Source organism: Vicugna pacos, chromosome 20 (assembly GCF_048564905.1).
Source record: "Vicugna pacos chromosome 20, VicPac4, whole genome shotgun sequence".
NCBI classification, from domain to species: Eukaryota; Metazoa; Chordata; class Mammalia; order Artiodactyla; family Camelidae; genus Vicugna; species Vicugna pacos.
The window spans coordinates 22,611,329-22,629,946 of NC_133006.1; the positions used below are offsets into that span (position 1 = coordinate 22,611,329).

Consider the following 18,618-nt stretch of genomic DNA (forward strand, 5'->3'; position numbering starts at 1 on the left):
TTTTCATGGCATAGAATGAGCGGGAGGAGAGAAACAGAAAGCTCTGTTCATTCTGACAGAATGTGCGTGTGTGTGAGGAGGGCCGTGGAGTAGCCTCCCTCCCTCCCTCCTGCTCTCCCGCCCTCCCTCCCTTCCTTCCTTTCTTCCTTCCTCCCTTCCTTCCTTTCGTCTTACTGTAAATGATATTGTATTTTTAATTTTGCTTCATTTCTTCATTGCCATATATAGAAATACAAATTGATTTTTTGATTGTTTTTGAAATCTGCAATTTTGATGAACTCCCTTATTAGTTCCAGGAGGGTTTTTTGGGGGGAATTCCTTGGGATTTTTTATATAGACCATGATATCAAATGAGGATAGGTATAAATTTATTTCACTTATTTCTGATCTGCATGTGTTCTGACCACCTCCCATTCATCCTGTTGATGAAGAAGAACTCCCCAACCCTAACTAGTATGTGATGGGTGAACACACAACACCCCAAATGGACAGATGAGATTGATAGCAATTTCTCACATATACTCACAGCCTGAGGGAGGAGGGCACTGCCCGTGTAGGGCAACACGGAGGTTGCACTCAGAAACACAGTCAATAAGCAGGGGCTATGAGAGGCAGCCTTTGTAGTGACAAGAGAATGGGGTCCCCCCCGGACTTCACAGGAGGATGTTGTTATTTGAATAGTTCCATGTGCTGGCAGCGGCCTGAAACCTTAGACCGAGAATCAGGTCCAGTGCAGCTGTTCAGGCTGATAGGGGAAGTTGCTGCGTGGAGGAAAAAATCTGGTGAAAGCAGGGGAACTCATGGTTAGGACTTTGGGCCCTTTGAGGCTTGACGATTTCACAACAGCACAGATTTGAGATCGCGCAGTAAGGCAGGCCATTTGTTTCCCTTTCTTGTTTGAGTTTTCCGACTGGGGCTTCCAATACTGTGTTAACTGGAAGTAGGAGAAAAGGCATATGACCAGGGGGATAGAATCATAAAATATTATTTGACAGAGCTCAACCTCTGCTCTTCACTTCAAAAAATAATCTAGTAATTAAAGAACTAGTATTCAAAAGGAATTTTCTCAGTTTAAGAAAGTCTGCACACATCAGACTCAATGGTGAAATATTTAACATTTTCTTCTTGACTATATTTGCAATATTGGAAGTGGTAGACAAGGAAAAGTGACAAGAAAAAGAAATAAAAGGTTTAAGGGTAGCAAAGGAGGTAAAATGATTTACTCTTGATGTGATCATGTACTTAGAAAAAGAAATAGTAGACTAACTAGTAGATTCAGTAAGTAAGTTAAACAGTATTGGGAATGAAAGGGTGATATACGGAAAGCCAATTCTATTCTGCTCTACCAGAAACAAAGAAAAATCAAAATTGAGAAAATGATACCTTTCAGAGTAGCACCCCAAAATATTGAATATCTAGGAATAAATCTAGCAAGATATGGACAAGACTTGCATACTGAAAACTACAGAACTTCATGGGGAGAAATCAATGAACCTTCATAAATGATGAGCATGTACAGATTAGAAGTAGTAAGAGTAAATACTTCAAATGTCAGTTTTCTCTAAGTTAATCTATATTCAATTAAATTTTCATTGAAGATCAAGGCAAGGATTTTTGTTCGCTTGCTCGATCGTTTATTTTGCTTTGTTTCTTCTGCTTTTTTTTTTTTTTTGGTGTGTATGTGTGTGAGAAGGCTTCAAACTAAATTTAAAATTCATATGCAAATTTATAGTCTTAGAATCACCTAGGAAATTTTCAAAAATAAGAACAAAACTGGAAGAAAATTAGTACAAGATAACAAAAGCCTTATTCGTTTGCGTTGTGTGGTATTGGCTATATTAGTTAACATGTTGTGGTATATTAATCTACATAGTGTGATATTAGCTGGAGTATACACAGACAGGAAGATAGAATAAAATAGAAATTCTAGAATCAGATCCCCTCTCAGATAAAATGCTCTGGCCTATTGTGGCACCGCAGAGCCATAGGAGAAAGATGGTCTTTTCAATAAATGTTACCAGGTGGTTTGAAGGTCCCTTTGAGAAAATTTACTGTGACACTTACTCTAATCATTAATAAAATCGATTTCAGACAGATTGAAAGTAGTTGGTAGAATTTAACATTGAAGCAAATTGGGACTTGAATTTCCTTTGAGGGATGAAATTGTTATACTTTTAATTTTTTAAATCAGATGTGAGACTATACAGATTGTTAATTTTTTGAGGCCACTTTGGTAAATTGTATGGGGTAGATTAAAATGGGTACAAAGTATTTGCCACTCACCTCATGAAGACAAAGATTGTGTTTCCCATTCCCTTTAACCTGGGCTGACCCTATACTCACTTAGACCATTAGAATGTGGTGAAAATGATGCCACACAAGTTCTGAGGCCAAGTTTAAAGAAGCCTCGTAGCTGTTCCTTTCATCTCTTGGGAGCCCTCAGCAAGGTCGGGCTCTGGTGAGGACTGCCAGCAACTCAGTGTTTCCCCATGTCGTGGAAAGGGAAGAACTCTGACCTCTTTGGCCCTTTAAGTGCACTAATCCCAGCCATGCAGGCTCCACCTTCAGGACCTCACCGCCTCCCATAGGCCCTGCCTCCTAATGCCATCACACTAGGGCTTAGTCTCCATATACACCTCTTGTAGAGACGCAAGCATTCAGAACATAGCAGATATACGGATGTGGATTTTATTGTCAATCATGTAACATTTGCACTTATAATTTTAATAGATACTTTCAAGCTGCCACTCATGACGCTACTAATAACACGTGAGAAAATCCTTTCCATGGAATCTTCCAAATCCTTGATTTAAAAACCAGACTATTTTATTTGCCAGTTTTGGGGAGAAATATTACATCACGTTATTTGAATTTATATTTTCTTCTGATTATTGGTGTGTTTGAGTACACATTTTATGTTTATTGGCCTTTGATACATTCTTTTCTGTAAATAGTCTAAATCTTTGCCCAATTTTCTGTTGTGTATTTTTCCTCATGTATTTATTGATTTGTTGGCAATTTTACATAATAAGAAAGTTAACCCAGTGTCTTGTATGTTGCAAAGTTTTCCTGAGTTTTACATATCTTTAAAATTTATTTTATCCATGCAAATAAATTTTTAATTTTTATTGAGATACATATTTTTCTTTATGTCTTCCCAATTTTGTGTCTTGCTTAGGAAGACTCTTTTTCTTTTAAAAAAGTGTATTTTAACAGGTTTCTTGAGGTATAATTTACTTACCACAAATTCATTCTTTGTACATGTAAAATGTAATGTTTTTAGTAAATTTATAGATTTTTTCTTTTTACATTTTTTATTGAGTTAACATTAGTTTATAACACTATATAAGTTTTATGTTAAAACCTTACATATGTCTACTTTTGTACACACTAGAGCATGCTCACTGGCAAAATTTTAGTTTCCATTCGTCTTCACACAGTCGATCCCTTTTACCCCTTTCATCTTCCTCCCACATCTGAGTATTTATCCAAAGACTACGAAGAAACTAACTCAAAAGGATATATGCCTCCCCATGCATTTAGCACAGCACTGTTTACAGTAGCCAAGATATGGAAACAATCTAAGTGCCCATCAACAGATGACCAGACTAAAAAAGATGTGATATGTGGTATAGATAAACACATACATACAATGGAATACAGTTGGCCATAAAGAAGATGAAGTCTTGACATTTTCAACTACATGGATGGACCTTGAGGGTATGCTGTTAAGTGAAATAAGTCTGATGGAGGAAGATAAATACTGTACTATTTTACACACGTGGAATGCAAAAAACAAATAAAACAAATGAACAAAAAAAATGCTCAGATACAGAGAACAGAGTAGTGGTTCTTTTGATTGGTTAATTCAATCTGTTTTCATTTAGGGTGATTATTGATAGATAAGACATAGTCCTGCCATTCTGTCTTTTGTTTTCCTTCTTTTTTTTTTTTTGTATCTCCCATGTTTTTGTTTCCCTTGTGTTTCTGTCTGCCATTTTAGTTTGGTGGTTTTATAGGATGTTTTCCTCAGTTTCCCCTTTTTTAATTCTTCATGTCTCTGCTCTACGTTTGTTTTGTAGTTACCATGAGGTGGGTATAAAACGTCTCATAGGTAAAATAGTCTTTTTTTCCTGCTGATAGCATCTTATCTTCATTTTCCTATATGGCTTCTGTACTTTTTCTCTTCCTTTTTTGTGCTTCTGTTGTTTGAAATTATCCCATTTTATGTTATATTTGTTTCCAAACTGAAGTAGCTATAGTTATGACTGATTAACTCATTGACCTTTCAACCTCCAAGCACTCTCTCCCAGAAGTCAAGGGGGTGGGTCTGAAAGTTCCAACCCTCTGATCACATGTTTCCGTCTCCTGAAAACCAGCCCCCACCCTTAAGTGAGGTCCACGTGTCACCTCATTAATACAACGAGACATCTTTGTCTTCTCCTTAGTTATGAAATTCCAAGGGTTTAGGAGCTCTGTGCCAGGAATGGGGACAAAGACCAAATATATATTTCATTTTATAAACCACAATATCACATGCTGGAAAAAATTAAGTTGCATTTTGTATAGTTAAAAATTTCTTAAGATGGTAGAATCTTATGTAAAATATTCTTACCACAATAAAGGCAGGGGAACACAGGGAAACATTTGGAGGTGATGGATATGTTTATTTCCTTGATTGTGGTTGAGTCATATGCATATGTTCAAACTCTTCAAATTTTATACATTAATTAAGTGTAGTTTTTGTATATGAATTATATCTCAATAGGGCCTGGGAGAAAAGAGCACATGAGAAGAAATAGGTCCCTTTTGCTGCCTTCGGAAGTTGTTGTGAGAATACGAAGTCCCAACGGCTGCAGGTGCCCTACCCCCACCTCAGGAAAGCTGAAATGCTAAGAATAGGAGGGGATGAGACAAGGTCCTGGGGCCACGGGTGACGCCACTGGACAGCTAAACTGACAAACTCTGGAGACGCCCTACCTGGGGTCCATCTGCTATGCAAAATAATACGTAAAAAATTAAAGTCAGATTGACTGGATTTTTTCTGCTACTAGCAAGAGAAAACATCTTCATTGAACTATTCCTACCATACATTTTAATTCCCCCTTATAATATCACACCAGGCTTCAAATAAAAGGAGAGAAATCATTTCATCTCAGAAGATAAAGCAAGAGTAAAGTTGTAACTCTGGGATCAAACAAAACTTATCTCCACTGTATGCATATTGCAGACATGACTATCACCTTATTCAATTCCTATAGCACGGTGACTTGTTTAGCACAAATAATATATGATGCAATTAAGATATTCAAAAAATAAACTGAATATGCTTAAAGGTAGAATAATTGTCTCTGACAGTGAAGGAATTGTGTTCAAATGACGAACACTTCGGAATAAACTTTTAATCACCTCTCAGGACTGCCTTCCATTTGAAACTGACTCTTCAAATGGAACAAAACAGCAGAATCCTCCATTTGCTTAGCCAATTTAGTCACCCTTCTGTGAAACCTATCCAACTACTTTATAATTTATATTGCATAAATTACTTCTAATATAATAATTTACTTATATTACTGAAGCCTTTGGAATTTAGAATTATATACTGATTTACTAGTTGCCAAATGTTTCATATGAGGGTCAAAGATTTCTTTGATTTGCTTCTCTAGCTTGCTTTCCATCACACACGTTTTGTCAAGTTTGTTTCAATTCTGATTGCCCATTCTCAGTTTTCATGTATTGCCTTCTTAATCTTTTGGATTAAATTTTTATTACATAAACTATCTGAATGTTCCTCAATTTAAAATGATTAAATAAGATATATTCAGAGAAGTCAAGCTTTCACTCTGTTCCTTACAACCTCTTTTCTCACTGTCCTATAAGCAACCATTTTTACAAACCTTCCATCCTTTCCACATATACAGGTCAGTAGAATAGAAGACGACAGAATAGAGTGGGTATAGCCATACATTCCTATTCTTCTCCTCTATTTTATTAAACAAGATGTTGTATACTATACACACTCTCTTGTACCTTGCTCCAAATATATTTTGGAGATTATTCCACAGCAGGGTATAGAGAGCTTCTCATCTCTCCTACCCCCCAGCAGCAGGGTCCTTCATTATTTAGATCAGTGTAGTCACACATTCCCTTTTTGTTTCCCAGCCTTTTCTCTGATTTCTGCTAAAGTAAGATCCACACCGGATTCTCCTGTAATGGAGTTTGTGACACCACCTGGGGGTGGGGCTCAGAAATGCATCTTTTCCACTACAGTGGCTTTGTGCTGACAGCTTCTGAGAGCACTGACGACATCCCAAGACAAAGAGTCAGCATGCTGCTGATTCAAGAGATGGGAAAAAAGACTGAGGTGTTGAAGGCTACCCTTAATTAGCAAAAGGGAAGTTCTAGAAGGACTCAGGTTTAGATATTTTCTTTAAAAAAAAATCAGGGAAAAAGAGACCCCAAAATGTGATTGAAGGCATCACATCCTGACAAGTTACCTGTATTTCTTATAGCTGTTTTCTTTCCTGTGTTCCATGGTGTGAAGGGGCCTGTGTGTTTGTCTTTGACGATGCAAAGCCTGCCTTTCAGTCAGAGCTTTCTCCTAGCCCAGGGAAACATGCCTAAATACAGAATGCAGAAAACCTAAGCAAAAACAGGGAATGAAGCAAAGAAACCTTCCAGATCACATGTGACCAAAATTCAGGAACATAAGTGAAAATGATTTTTGTTTTGTGATGCAATTCTCCCTTCCCCTTTTCCTTCTCCTTCTTGTCATTGAAGCTGTATGAAGTAGATGATTTCACTCTCTGTGTATTTGAGAAAATACATACAAAGCAATGTGGGCAGCAGGTGAGCTCAGATGCGCAGAAAGCAGCCAGGGTAAACAGAGAGGCCCGGGAGAGAATGGAGATAAGGCGCTGCAATCAGTGCTGCCGCTTCCAGGTCAAGGGCAGGGCTGAGGAAGCCATCAAGAAGGACACTTGCTGCAGAGTCACTGAACCAGGAGCAAACCAGATCCCGAGAAAGTCTTATCTTTGTGGAAGAATAAGAACTAAGCTGGAAACTTTTTGATGCTTTGAAGAAGCTGGGACAGAAAGTTCTTGCTTGAGGGTCATCATCTTCCCTTCAGCTCAGGAGTCCTGCAGGAGACAAAAGACAGTGTTGTTTCCAGACCCAACTCTACAAGCAGCCTTTTCACCCCAATCTCTTAGGGCCTCATGTTAAAGCACTGCAGTAAGGAGGGGAAATAATTCTTACATCTCCCTGAACTAAAGTGACTTTAGAGCTCAAGCCTCTTACCAATTGGTGAAAAGCTTTACTGCAAACTGCCTGAGTAGAATTCAGTCTTTCTCATTTTCTCTGTCTCCTATCTTGTCATCTCTACCATCAGTTCTCAGAGATCAAATCTATCTCCAAAAGAAGATTAGAGGGCGTTACCTGTTGGCTGAAGTCCAAGGTGTCCTGGGAAAGAGAAGGGAGGATATATACTTAGAAGATATGGAGGCAAGTCTGTCCTCAGGTACAATGTTCCCAGCACCTGATCTCCACCCAAGACTTCTGAAACACCACAGCCCACATCACAGGATGCCAGGGCAGAGAGGAGAGCAGACACTGAGCGCATGTGAGCCATGAAGTTCCTGGGACAGAAATCCAGTGTAACGTGATCAGCCCTCCTGTCCTTTCCTTCATTTGTCCCAGGATCTCTGCTTGAGATCTCCATGCGTGTTAATGCTTCTCTTATCTCTACAGACCATTACCTCTTATGCTTCACCCGTGAGTAACCATGGACTGTGGATTTCTGGATTTCTAAGAAACGCGAGGTTGACTAGGTAAAGGGAGGTTTTATGCAGGGTCATTGATATACAGACAACTAACTGAGCAAAGCCATATACATTTTTTTCCCTCTAAATAGTTTACAGGGAGTCTTAGCTGCCAATAAGCTCCTTACCTTCCTGGTTCCTGAAGTAGACGAACAGCCCCACCCCAAGGAAGAGCAGACCCAGAACGAAGCCCCCGATTCCACTCAGCATCTTGCCTTGTGAAGATTCATCCTGTGCCCCTAAGAAAAGAAGCTAGATTTAGTGATTTTTACCTCAAATCCAGCCTAATTGAGACTCTGAGATTGAGAGCTTTGAGAATGGGGGAAGAGGGCTGCCCTGGAAGAGCTAGAGAGATTAAAATCCACACTGAATAGCTACAAGATTAAGGCACTGAACTAATTTAAATACCACAGCCCTGACATGAGGCCACACAACTGCAACATCTGATGAATGAGGAGCCTGGAACTGAATAATGCTAAGAAGCTTGTCTAGGGCGACAGAGCTAATAAAAGGCAGAGCTGAGACAGGACTCCCCTCATGCCTAGAAGGTCCCTACACTGGAGAGGATGTACCTTCCCAGATTACAGTGAACTCAGAGCAACAGTGGCAGAAGCACAAGTCCAGCCTGAGGCAGGTACCCATGGCCAAGGGGTGACCATGACCTGTGACATCACAGGAGGCTCAAAACAGAGACACCTCTTCCCTGTGTGTCAGGCAGAATTTCCTCCCCAGGGGGCATAGGTATTTGTAGAAACTACCCCAGGGTATCTGTAAACTATCAGAGGATTTCTATCACAGGCTATCACGGAGCCCCCCAGGAACTTGTGCTGAAGGAGAGGAGAATGTGGAGCAAATGAGCACATGGTGCGGGGAGAGGAGGAACCTGACACTCAGGAGGAGGCAAGTCCCTCCTTGCGGGGGGAGAGGAATGCATGAGGTCACAAAGCTTCTCACTCCATTCTACTGTGACAGGGCGCGTCCGGCTGGGGTGCTCCACTCGGCAGGTGTAGACCTCCCCACTCTGAGGAACCACTTCAAGCATCACCATGGTCTGGAAGGTCCAGTCTCCATTAGGGATCAGGCCTGTGGAGACCACCCCAGCCTCCTCTTCCTGGCCGTTCCGGAACCACCTGACTTCGATGTGGCCTGGATAGAAGCCTGTCACAGAGCAGACCAGGAGGCTGTGGTGCTGCAGGGGCTGGGGCTTTGCAGGATACACGGTCACTGTGGGCTCCACTAGGAGAGAAGTGGTAGACGGAATAGTGAGGAAGATAGAATGAGTGTCCCGACCAGACTGCAGCCTTGGGCAGGCCAAGCTGGCCATGCGGCTGAAGAGGAGCCAGGGTCATGAGTCTTGAATTTAATCCATAAAGCAGGGGCCTGTTAGATTTTAGAGATGTTGGGAAACTGAATTTTTCCTCCATAACTTGAAATAGTTATTTATTGTTGAATTAAAGTACTTACAAATTTTGCAAGACATGTGGTGTATTAATTAAAAGCACAATTTCTGGAGTTAGGCTACCTGGGCCTACTTCTAACTGATCAATCCTGGGAAAGTTTTAAAATTCCTCTGTTCCTCTGCCTTCTCATCTATAAAGGAGGATAGTGAGCCTAATTTACCTCTCAGAGTCAAATAAGTGTCAATGGACCTAACATATATAAAGAAATGGCTGGAACTTAGCCTTTGATATATGTTAGTGACTTACTGAATTTATTAACTATGAGAGAAGATATGACTCAAAGTATAAAGATAAATTAGGGAACAGAAGTGAGATAGATGGAGATACTGAGTGTGAAATGCTGGTTATGCTGCCTCGAGGAACTCACACCTTAGAACAGCACAAAACTGGTTCTTCCCCTGAGAAGCAGAAATACACAGAGGTCATTCTCTAACCCTGTGAGTTGTGTCTCAAGAAAAAAATGAGTCTTGCAGAGGAAAAGGAAGAAGGGAATTCAATCTTTTAAAAAGTTTTTATGGCTTTATATTCAACTGATCAATCTCTTTCCTTTTCAAAAAAGTCACATCTATTTTTGGAATTGTTATTTTATAGTTATCTCTCCTTCTAAACTGACATTTGAGATCAAGGCAGGGTCTGGGACTCTTAACATCTGGGACAGACTCTGACACTGTCAGGACCTCAGTAAATATAATTATTTTAAAAGGAGAAATGGGGGACACATTTGTACAGGACTACAAAATAGTAGATTTAAGATCGAGGGTAAATCATTAGTAATTTTGCAGTTTATATTTCATTAAGCAAAAAATTTTAAATTCTTAACACAGGAAACATTAAACAGAATCTAATAGAAACCTCAAACTGGAAAAAATGTTGAATCAAATATCAGCAAAGTGTTAATAATCTTACTGCATACAGGACCATGAAACTACTGAGAAAAATGCTTGAACCCCAGTCATAACAGATTAATAGGCAGTGCTTAGAGCAGCAGTTACAATTGGCACAGAAATGTGTAAAAAAAGAACTTTAGAAATAAAAGAAATATAAGTTAAAAACAATAAGATATAAATTTCCAACTAAGTGGCAATATTGAAAACAAAATCTAACAATGGGGAATTCGAGATAAATTGTTTACAACTATACAAAGGGTTAGCATGTAATAACTTAAGTACTATTAGCATCATAAAAATAGTAACATCAGTATGTTAATGCTAAGTAACAAAAATCTACCTTCACTATCATTTCAAATATGTAAAAATATACACAAAGAAAGCAAAAAAGTAGCCAGAAATTTAGACTTAAAAGTAGTCTCAGAAAGATCAGAGGGGCCTGGGCTGTTCCTCTCCACTATCCCCCTAGAAATTAGTCTCCCCAACAAATTTCATTCGTAGTGAAATGTTGGTACACACAAACACAGGTATGTTTATTTTAACGGATTTCAAGAGAAAGGGTGTGTGTGCCAAGAGCAGTTTGCGACACTTACATTCTCCCAATCCTTTTACATTACTCCCTCCCCTCTCCTAAACCTTCCCCTGAGTCACTGACACCTTGAAGCCCCTTCCTGCATCTCTAACCACCTTCCTTCCCCTCTTCCCCGTCAGGGTTTCCTCCTCCCACCTACTTCTCCCACGCCGCGGGAGGATGCCGGGAGCCTCCCTCCTGCATCCTTCCCCCCAGCTCCCCCTCCCTCCCGGTCCTCTCAGACCCTCTGCCCACTGCCTCCCGCCCCCAACTCTCTCTCCTTCCCCGTCTCCCTTCTCACAATCGCACATGACAAAATCACACACTAGCTCTTCGACAACACCCTCTCACATGTACCCTTGTGACTCCTGTAACTTGCACTTGTCCACAGTCCTACACGCAGCCCGGACTCAGCCTCTGTCTTTGTCTCTGTTTCTTTGTCACACACACACACACACACACGCGCGCACACACAGGCACACACGCGCGCGCGCACACACGCACAGGCGCGCGCCGCCCGCCCCGCGCTCACCGCGCCGCCGCACCGTGCCGCTCTCAAAAAACTCGTAGTTCTCCCTGCAGAACGTGTCCACCGCGGCCCGCGCCCGCCCCAGCGCGTCCTTCCAGCGGTTCCAGCGCTCCGCGGCCCGCCGCCCCAGCGCGGCCACCGCCCGGTACTCCCCCACGTCGCTGTCGAAGCGCACCAGCTCCTCCCGGTTGTAGATGTATCTGTCCAGGAACCGCACCTGCTCCGTCCCGTTGGAGAAATGACACTCGGACTTACTCTGCACCATGAAAAGTGCTGTGGGGACAGGAATGGTCTTGTCACTCGGGTTCCTGGAAAAACAATGAAGGCGACGCCCACCAATGCGGGGCGCACAGGCGCAGGTGCGAGCACCAGGCCCGCAGCCCCCACCCTCCACCAGCCGTCACTGGCTCCACCAGCACCCCAGCTTCCAGCACCCCATGGGCTTGCCTTTCATCTGCCAGCGGCGGAGGGAGGACATGCTGGGCGGAGGAGACCCCTGTGCTCCTGAGCCGTTTGGGATCCACTTGGCTTCCATGCTTGGCTGGAGACCTCCAAGTGTGAACTGGACCAGGATTTGCCCCATCGCCACCTACTCCTAGGAGCCTCCCGCAGAAAGACATCAACCCCTCTGTCTTCTCTCCCCACAGATCTTCCTCGAACATATCCCACCCCACCTCCTTCATTCTGTAAACATTTGGTTAATGCTGTCCTCGTGCCAAAGCTATGCTGCCCTCCGTGAATCCAGAGAAGGGAAAACAGACATCTCCTGTTTACCTGTGGAGCTTAAAATTTAGTGAAAGTGTTGGACAAAAGCCAAACACACAAGAATTTATACAGGAGTGAAAAATGCCAGGATAAAAGTATAGAGTTCTCTAACAGAGAATGATAGGATGACCTCAGGTATGTTCGGGAGCTAGAGAAGTGGTCTTTGAAGACATTTAACGTGTAACATAAAAGGTTAAGGTAGAGGAAGAGTGTGTGTGTTTGTGTATGTTCGGGGGAAAAGGGAGACATTTTAGGTAAAGGTAATACTGTCAATTATGGAGCAGCTGAGAATTACATAGAAAACTTTACCAATATAATATCTGTTGAAAATCTTCATCCTCTGTGGAACTTACATTTTTAACGAATCTGGTCCCAGTGAAGAGTTATTTTTCCAACAAAATAAATTTGCTTAGGACCAGAGTTTACTGATTCCTTTGCCTTGACAATCAGTCACTGTCATACTGTGATTTATAATAAGAAACATATGTCTGTTCTTCGTCCCCATTTCTGCCACAGATCTAAAACCCTAGAAATTTCCTAAGTGATGAAGTCAATAAAGGAGTCTTTTATGTTGATTAGGTGTCTTTTGGATCCTGCTTAAGGAGGTGTACTGGCTTCTAGGAGAATCAACCATACGAGTAGAGGGTTGGAACTTTCAGTCCCAGTCCCCTCACCTCCAGGGAGGGGAGAGGGGCTGGAGATTGAGGTCAGTCACCAGTGGCCAATGATTTAATCAGTTATACCTATGTAATGAAGCATCCTAAAAAACTGATAGGGTCCAGAGAGCTTCTCAGTTGGTGAATACATGGAGATAGAAGAGAATAGTGCACTTAGGGAGCATGGAAACACTCCATGTGGATCCATATGCAGTTTTTCAAGTAATAGATGCAAAAAAAAATGTAAATTTCTCCTGTATCTTGGACTTAGCAGCCCTTGCATCTCTCCTCATCCCACCCTAAGGAGCACTGGTATGTATGAACATCAGAAATTTTACCAGTTTTACCCAGTCTGACCACTATTCACTAATATTCACTCTAGAATCAGAAGAACTGAATTGAACATGAACTCTTTTATTTGGGCCATTTTTAAATACATGAGCCTTTTTCTTCATCTCTAAAACAGTTATAATAATAGCCTATTCCTCACAGGGTTAAATGTAAACTTAAATAATGACTCTTCCTAGTGCTGATCACATAATAAGTCCTCAATAAATATAGTACCATTTTGAATGCAAGCTCACAAGACCTTTTATTCCTTAACTTCCTATAGCAAGTAATACCTTCATCATGATTTGGCAGTTGTCTTCTATTCACTTTATCACTTTATTACCATTTTGAACACATAAGACTCATTGGTTTAGGTGTAATAATGGCGTATACATCAACTAATTCAAAACGAGTACGTAGAAGAGAGGTACTTTCTCCCCAGTACTCAGATTTAGACTATATGATCTGGGTTCTAGTGCTATGTGACACTGGGTAAATTACTTAAACTTTTTGAATTTTAGAATCCATAGATATACATGTTTTAATTGCTACAGATGTATTAGGATAGATTTGCGAATTATATATGGAATTTTATAGGCTTGGTACTTAGTAACTGTGACATATTTTGATGCTCCATGCAGATAGATATCAGATTGTTCTGTTCATCACTCCATCCTCATCACCTGGGTAATAACTGGTGTATCTAGGTCACTAGTAAATATTGGCTGTATGAATCAGTGGCTTTTTGCATAGCCAGGCACCACTGCATTCAAGGACACTCTAATGCTTCCTTGCTGATGAACGAACACGTCTGGTTCTCAAGTCCTCCCAGCTTCCCTTCAGGCTCTTGCATTCTTAGACTTTATGTTTAGCTGACTCCCCAGTCCCAGGGCACAGTCTTCCTTGAAGTTAGTGACTTGAAAAAAGTCATCGTAATCCATCCTTCATTTCTTCAGCTCCTTTTCTCTCTTCATAAGGTCCAATCCCATTCCTGTCTAGTGTGTTTCACTGACTGCAAATTTCAAGTCCCCCAAGCCCAGTGCCCGCTTCTCTGTCCTGCTCTCACTTCACCCACCTCTTAGTCATACTCACCACAACTCACTTTCTCCCTCCTTGAGCAATCTACTTTCTGTGACTCCTATGCATCATATTCTCTTGGTTTTCCTCAGCATCACTGGTATCCTTGTCTAGTCCGCCTTGCTAACTCCCTGACTTTTGGCCCTCAGGGCTTGCCTTTTGCCTTCTTCTTGTCTTCTACACACACTCTCTTTCTCTGTGCAACCCCCTCTACTTTCTTGGATTTTGACAGAGTACATGTGGCAATGACCCAGACATACAGACCTCCAGGTCTGGCCTCCCCTTGGATTCCAAGGCACATGTAGTCAACTGGCCTCTCGACACTCCATTTCAATGTTGAAAATCAGTTAAATAAACCTTTATTCTTAACTACCCACTTTAAATTATTTCCTTCCACAGTCTTCCTGATCTCAATAAACAGCACCACCATTCATTCAGTTATCAGGCAAGACAAAATCCTGAAGGATGAGCTTGATTTTCTATCCTCCAGCCCCCACCATTTAATTCACTAATGAGTCACACACCAGTCTACCCCAAATCTGTTCACTTCCTCTCTCCCACAGTCTGTGTCACTACCCTACTCAATGAAGCCACAAACCCTTCTGCCCTGGGAAATTTCACCATGTTTCTAAGTGGTGTCCCTGACTCTACTTGTGAACCTCTGGAATCCAGTCTGCATACAGTAGCTAGGATTATTTTAAAAAAATAAACAAACTGACTCTCCTTATAACCTCTCAGTAGCTTCACATATCTCTATAAATAACAGTCAAAGTTCTCACCAATGCCATCAGGGCCTAACATGACTGGCTCCTGACTTCCTCTCTGACATTGTCTTACACAGTACCCAACCTGCTTGCTCTGCTCCAGTCACTCTAGCCTCCTTTCTGTCCCTTAAACACAACAGACACCTCCCCACACTTCAGCCTTTCCATGCGCCCTCTCCCTGGAACACTTGTCCCTTACATCCTTCACATGTCTGGCTTCTCCTCATCATTGTCTCAGTTAACCGTCACCTTCGCGGGGAGAGCTCCCTAGACACGTGAACTGAAGTCAGGTGAATCCAGTTCTCTCTGTTCCACACCCCTGGAGGTTTTTGGTTTTTTTTTTTTTCAGGGAGCTTATTTCTGAATGAAATGTTTTTCTTGTTAAATTTGTATTAAGTCGTTATCTTCCTCCCCTGTCATTAGGTAAGTTCCTTGACAGTAGAGAATGGTCCTATGTTATTCAAATAGAATTTTCTGAGCCTAGAACAGAGCCCAGTACATGACAGTTGCTCAAAAAAGTATTTGTTGTCTAAATGAATAAACCCAGGGTTCTGGGGATTGATCTTTGTGGGGATCCTGAAAAGCAAGAAGGGGCTCCAGCTCCAACACACTTTTATTCTGACGACACATTACATCCCTCCTACTTCCTGTGAGAAATTCAGGTCAGCTTTCTCTTTCCTTTTTTACTGCCTGGGAGAAACATTCACAGGTAAAGACAAGGTGATTTTAAGAGACAGGGAAAATTTCATTAGGTTTCATCTCATCCAATGGATCTGTGCAAACTTTGGAGATTTTCAGTAATGGTGATGACATAGTTGGGGAAAGAATAGGGAAAAACCAGAAGGAGAGGTAGTAAGAGATGGCTAGTTACAGAAGCCAGATGGCACAGTGAATCAACCTATATAATGTGGGGCCACGACTCGGAGAGCCCGGTGAGTTCCCTTGACTTGCTTGCTGCCTTTCAGCCAGATGGGATGGAAACCTTCACAATCTCTGTATCTTGCTCAGGATGTATTGTTTGAACCATATGAAATTGCTGATATTTGACTATTTCTGGCGTACAAAAATATAATTGCATGTAACTTATTCTATACTAGCTGAATCTCTTCTTGTGGCTTCAGACCAGCGAAAGGGGAGATATAGGAGAAACTGATAGTGTAGGAAGGTTCAAAATAGAGTCATAATAAGCACCAGGCTGTGTCTGGTTGTCAGTTCTTATGAGTTCTTTAAGGCATCATAGAACACCCTGTAGCTACTTCTTACCTAGAGGATCATTCCAAGTACTAAAGGTCCCTGCTTTAGCGCCAGGGTGCTTTCCACGGGAGAAGAAGAGAGAAAACTAACACCATCTTCTGTCAGAGAACCTCCAGTGCAGGGATGCAGGCCTTATAAACATTGAGGTTTATGGAAAAAAGAAAAGGAGATAGTGGGGAGGTCTCTTGCTACATCCTCACATATTAGGGAGAGGTACGAACATCACAGATCCTGTTGAAGACATAATACAGGATCTGCTAGGAGAGATCTTTCTAGTTCCTTTTGAGTCCCCATCAAATTTTCAGAGAAACTTCCCTTTTTCCCTGCATAACTCAAGATAGTAAAGGGAAAAACTGATGGGAATTATTTTGAAATTGTTATTTGTAAATCCTCTCAAAACACTGAGGGAATGGGATGCAAGGCTGGGGAATTTTTATTAGAAGAGAGCTGAGAAGAAATAGGCTATATACAGATGGAGGGACCTTATGCAGATCCCATAAAGTGGGCAAGTATCCAGGCTCCTTTTGTTTGTGCAAGGAATTAAGGATCCATAGGATAAAGTGGTCACTGAAGAAAATGCCACAGTTTTGTAAGGGACATGGTCTGGACACAAGGACAAAGTTACCTCCCCTCCTCCCACCATCTCACTACAGCTCACCATCCAAGGTGTGCACTTACTTGGGGTGTCCCCAGCCCAAGCCAGGGGAGGACTCAGCACCATCAGCATCACTGTCAGAACTGCTGTCCGGGAGCCTCTGGGGAACCACAGACACACCATGCAGGAGAACAGAAGAGGGTGGGTGCAGGGAGAAGGCAAGTCCCACTCAGTGAGGATTAGGACCCACAGCTCAAATACCACCAGCCGAGGAACTCATTTCTTTGTTCCTGGATTGGGTGACCTTAGATTAGAACCAATCAGCATCATGTATGAACAGCATCATCGGCTGCTGGTCAGATATTCAGTACCAAGTTCCTCTTCGAAACTCAGATGTCCTTCATTAGAAGGACTGTTTTACTTTAGTGCTTTAAAGGTTTGATCCAGTCGTGTTTGTGACGTTTTAATTGGGACCCTTTTGTGAGCGAGCTCTGTGCTGGTCAGGGATGATCACTCAAGTTTTTCAGGGTTGCCTCCTGATGTCACCGAGTTTAGTGGCGCCTCCAGGAAACATATAGAGAAAAGGGCTTATAGGAGGTGATCCATGTGGAATGGAAAGACTTAAAAGTATTTTGTGGAGCACGTAGCCTAACAATGTGGTGGTGTCAATGTCCGAATCAAATTACGTGGGGAGCTGAGAGACTGATAAGACTCAAATCAGTCTTTGGCACAGCAACTCTGCTTTAGACTAGTTGATATTTTATGTGAAAAAGTGATCAATCCCTTACTCTTGGTTCTCATTTTGATTTCCTCATTTCATTGGGGGTATATCCTGTCATGTACTGGCTGGGAGGGGCAAGAATGGAGGGGAACTGAGGGTCAGCCTGTGCAGAATCCAGCAGTGGAGGAGGAACTAGTAGAAAGAGTATCTGTGCCTTCTTAGGGTGGGGATGGAATGGAGACTCCCGTGGTGTGGGGACGCCCTGATTCCTCCACAGCCCCCTCCTCATCCTCCAGCTGCGGCAGCCCGGCTGAGAGAGCAGAGCAGCGCAGAGCTTCCTCTCCTGCTCTTTCCTGTCGTCTCTCATTTCCTGCCATCTTTATCCTCAGCCACCAGAGATGGTGCCCAGCGGGGATGCGGTGCCCATCCGTTCTTATCTTTCTGAGGTTGTGATCCTCCCCCTTCAGCTGCAGGACTGGAGGTCCCGCGGGGACCGCACGGTGCTGGTGATCGCTCACCGGCTGCAGACGGTTCAGAGCGCCGACCAGATCCTGGTGCTGAGGCAGGGGGAGCTGCAGGAGCACGGCCGGCTCCTGGAGGGGCAGGACCTCTGCTCCCTGGTGCAGCAGAGCTGGAGGACTGAGAGCCCGGAGACACTGGACCCTTCTCGTGACCATCTGAGTGACCCCGAGTAGCTCCTGCTTTGAGTTTCCCTCAGGGAGCTCCCCTGGGGAGCTGTTTTTGGAGCTGGGGTCACGATGGAGATTTAGACCACGGGTGCTTTTGCCAGGAACCTTGTTTCCTTGATGAACAGTTTTGCCTGGTGCTGAGTAGTGTACTGTGGCGTAATAAACATATTTTACATATTTTTCCTTATTATACAGATAGCACACATTTATGTAGACAATGAAGACAATACAGGAAAGTAGGAAGGAGAAAAGTAAAACTGCCCACTGTTTCATTTCCCAGAGAAAACCATGGTTACTATTTTGCTGTCTTATTAGTCTTTTAATTGTTGTTTGAGATACATATTAACCAGTATGAGATAAATATTCATGAGGTTGCCGTTCTGTATCTTTCCCCATTCTCATCAGGGTCTGATATTTTGGGGGGAGCTAAGGTGTGGAGGGGCAGAGCACAGTTCCCTAATTAACAGTATTAATAAAACATTGATAATAGCTACTACTTA

The 18,618-nt window shown here is 42.4% G+C and overlaps 1 protein-coding gene and 1 long non-coding RNA gene across 3 annotated transcripts; one reads left to right on the forward strand and one right to left on the reverse strand.

Moving 5' to 3' along the window:
* Positions 1 to 6,708: 6,708 nt before the first annotated feature.
* On the reverse strand, positions 6,709 to 16,970 carry LOC102537705 (DLA class II histocompatibility antigen, DR-1 beta chain-like). 2 transcript variants are annotated; one of them, XM_072945262.1, is made up of 6 exons: positions 16,792 to 16,970; positions 11,271 to 11,540; positions 8,775 to 9,056; positions 7,949 to 8,059; positions 7,438 to 7,461; positions 6,709 to 7,139 (listed from the first exon to the last, which is right to left on the reverse strand). In XM_072945262.1, the coding sequence occupies exons 1-6, from the start codon at positions 16,889 to 16,891 to the stop codon at positions 7,126 to 7,128; spliced, it is 801 nt and encodes a 266-aa protein (XP_072801363.1). In that variant the 5' UTR covers positions 16,892 to 16,970; the 3' UTR covers positions 6,709 to 7,125. The 2 variants fall into 2 exon arrangements, with proteins under 2 accessions (XP_072801363.1, XP_072801364.1); XM_072945263.1 differs by lacking the exon at positions 16,792 to 16,970 and adding an exon at positions 11,715 to 11,833.
* LOC140687733 (uncharacterized) lies at positions 11,266 to 12,239 on the forward strand. The gene is made up of 2 exons (XR_012062246.1): positions 11,266 to 11,626; positions 11,915 to 12,239. It is a non-coding gene; the product is annotated as an uncharacterized lncRNA (long non-coding RNA).
* Positions 16,971 to 18,618: the final 1,648 nt, after the last annotated feature.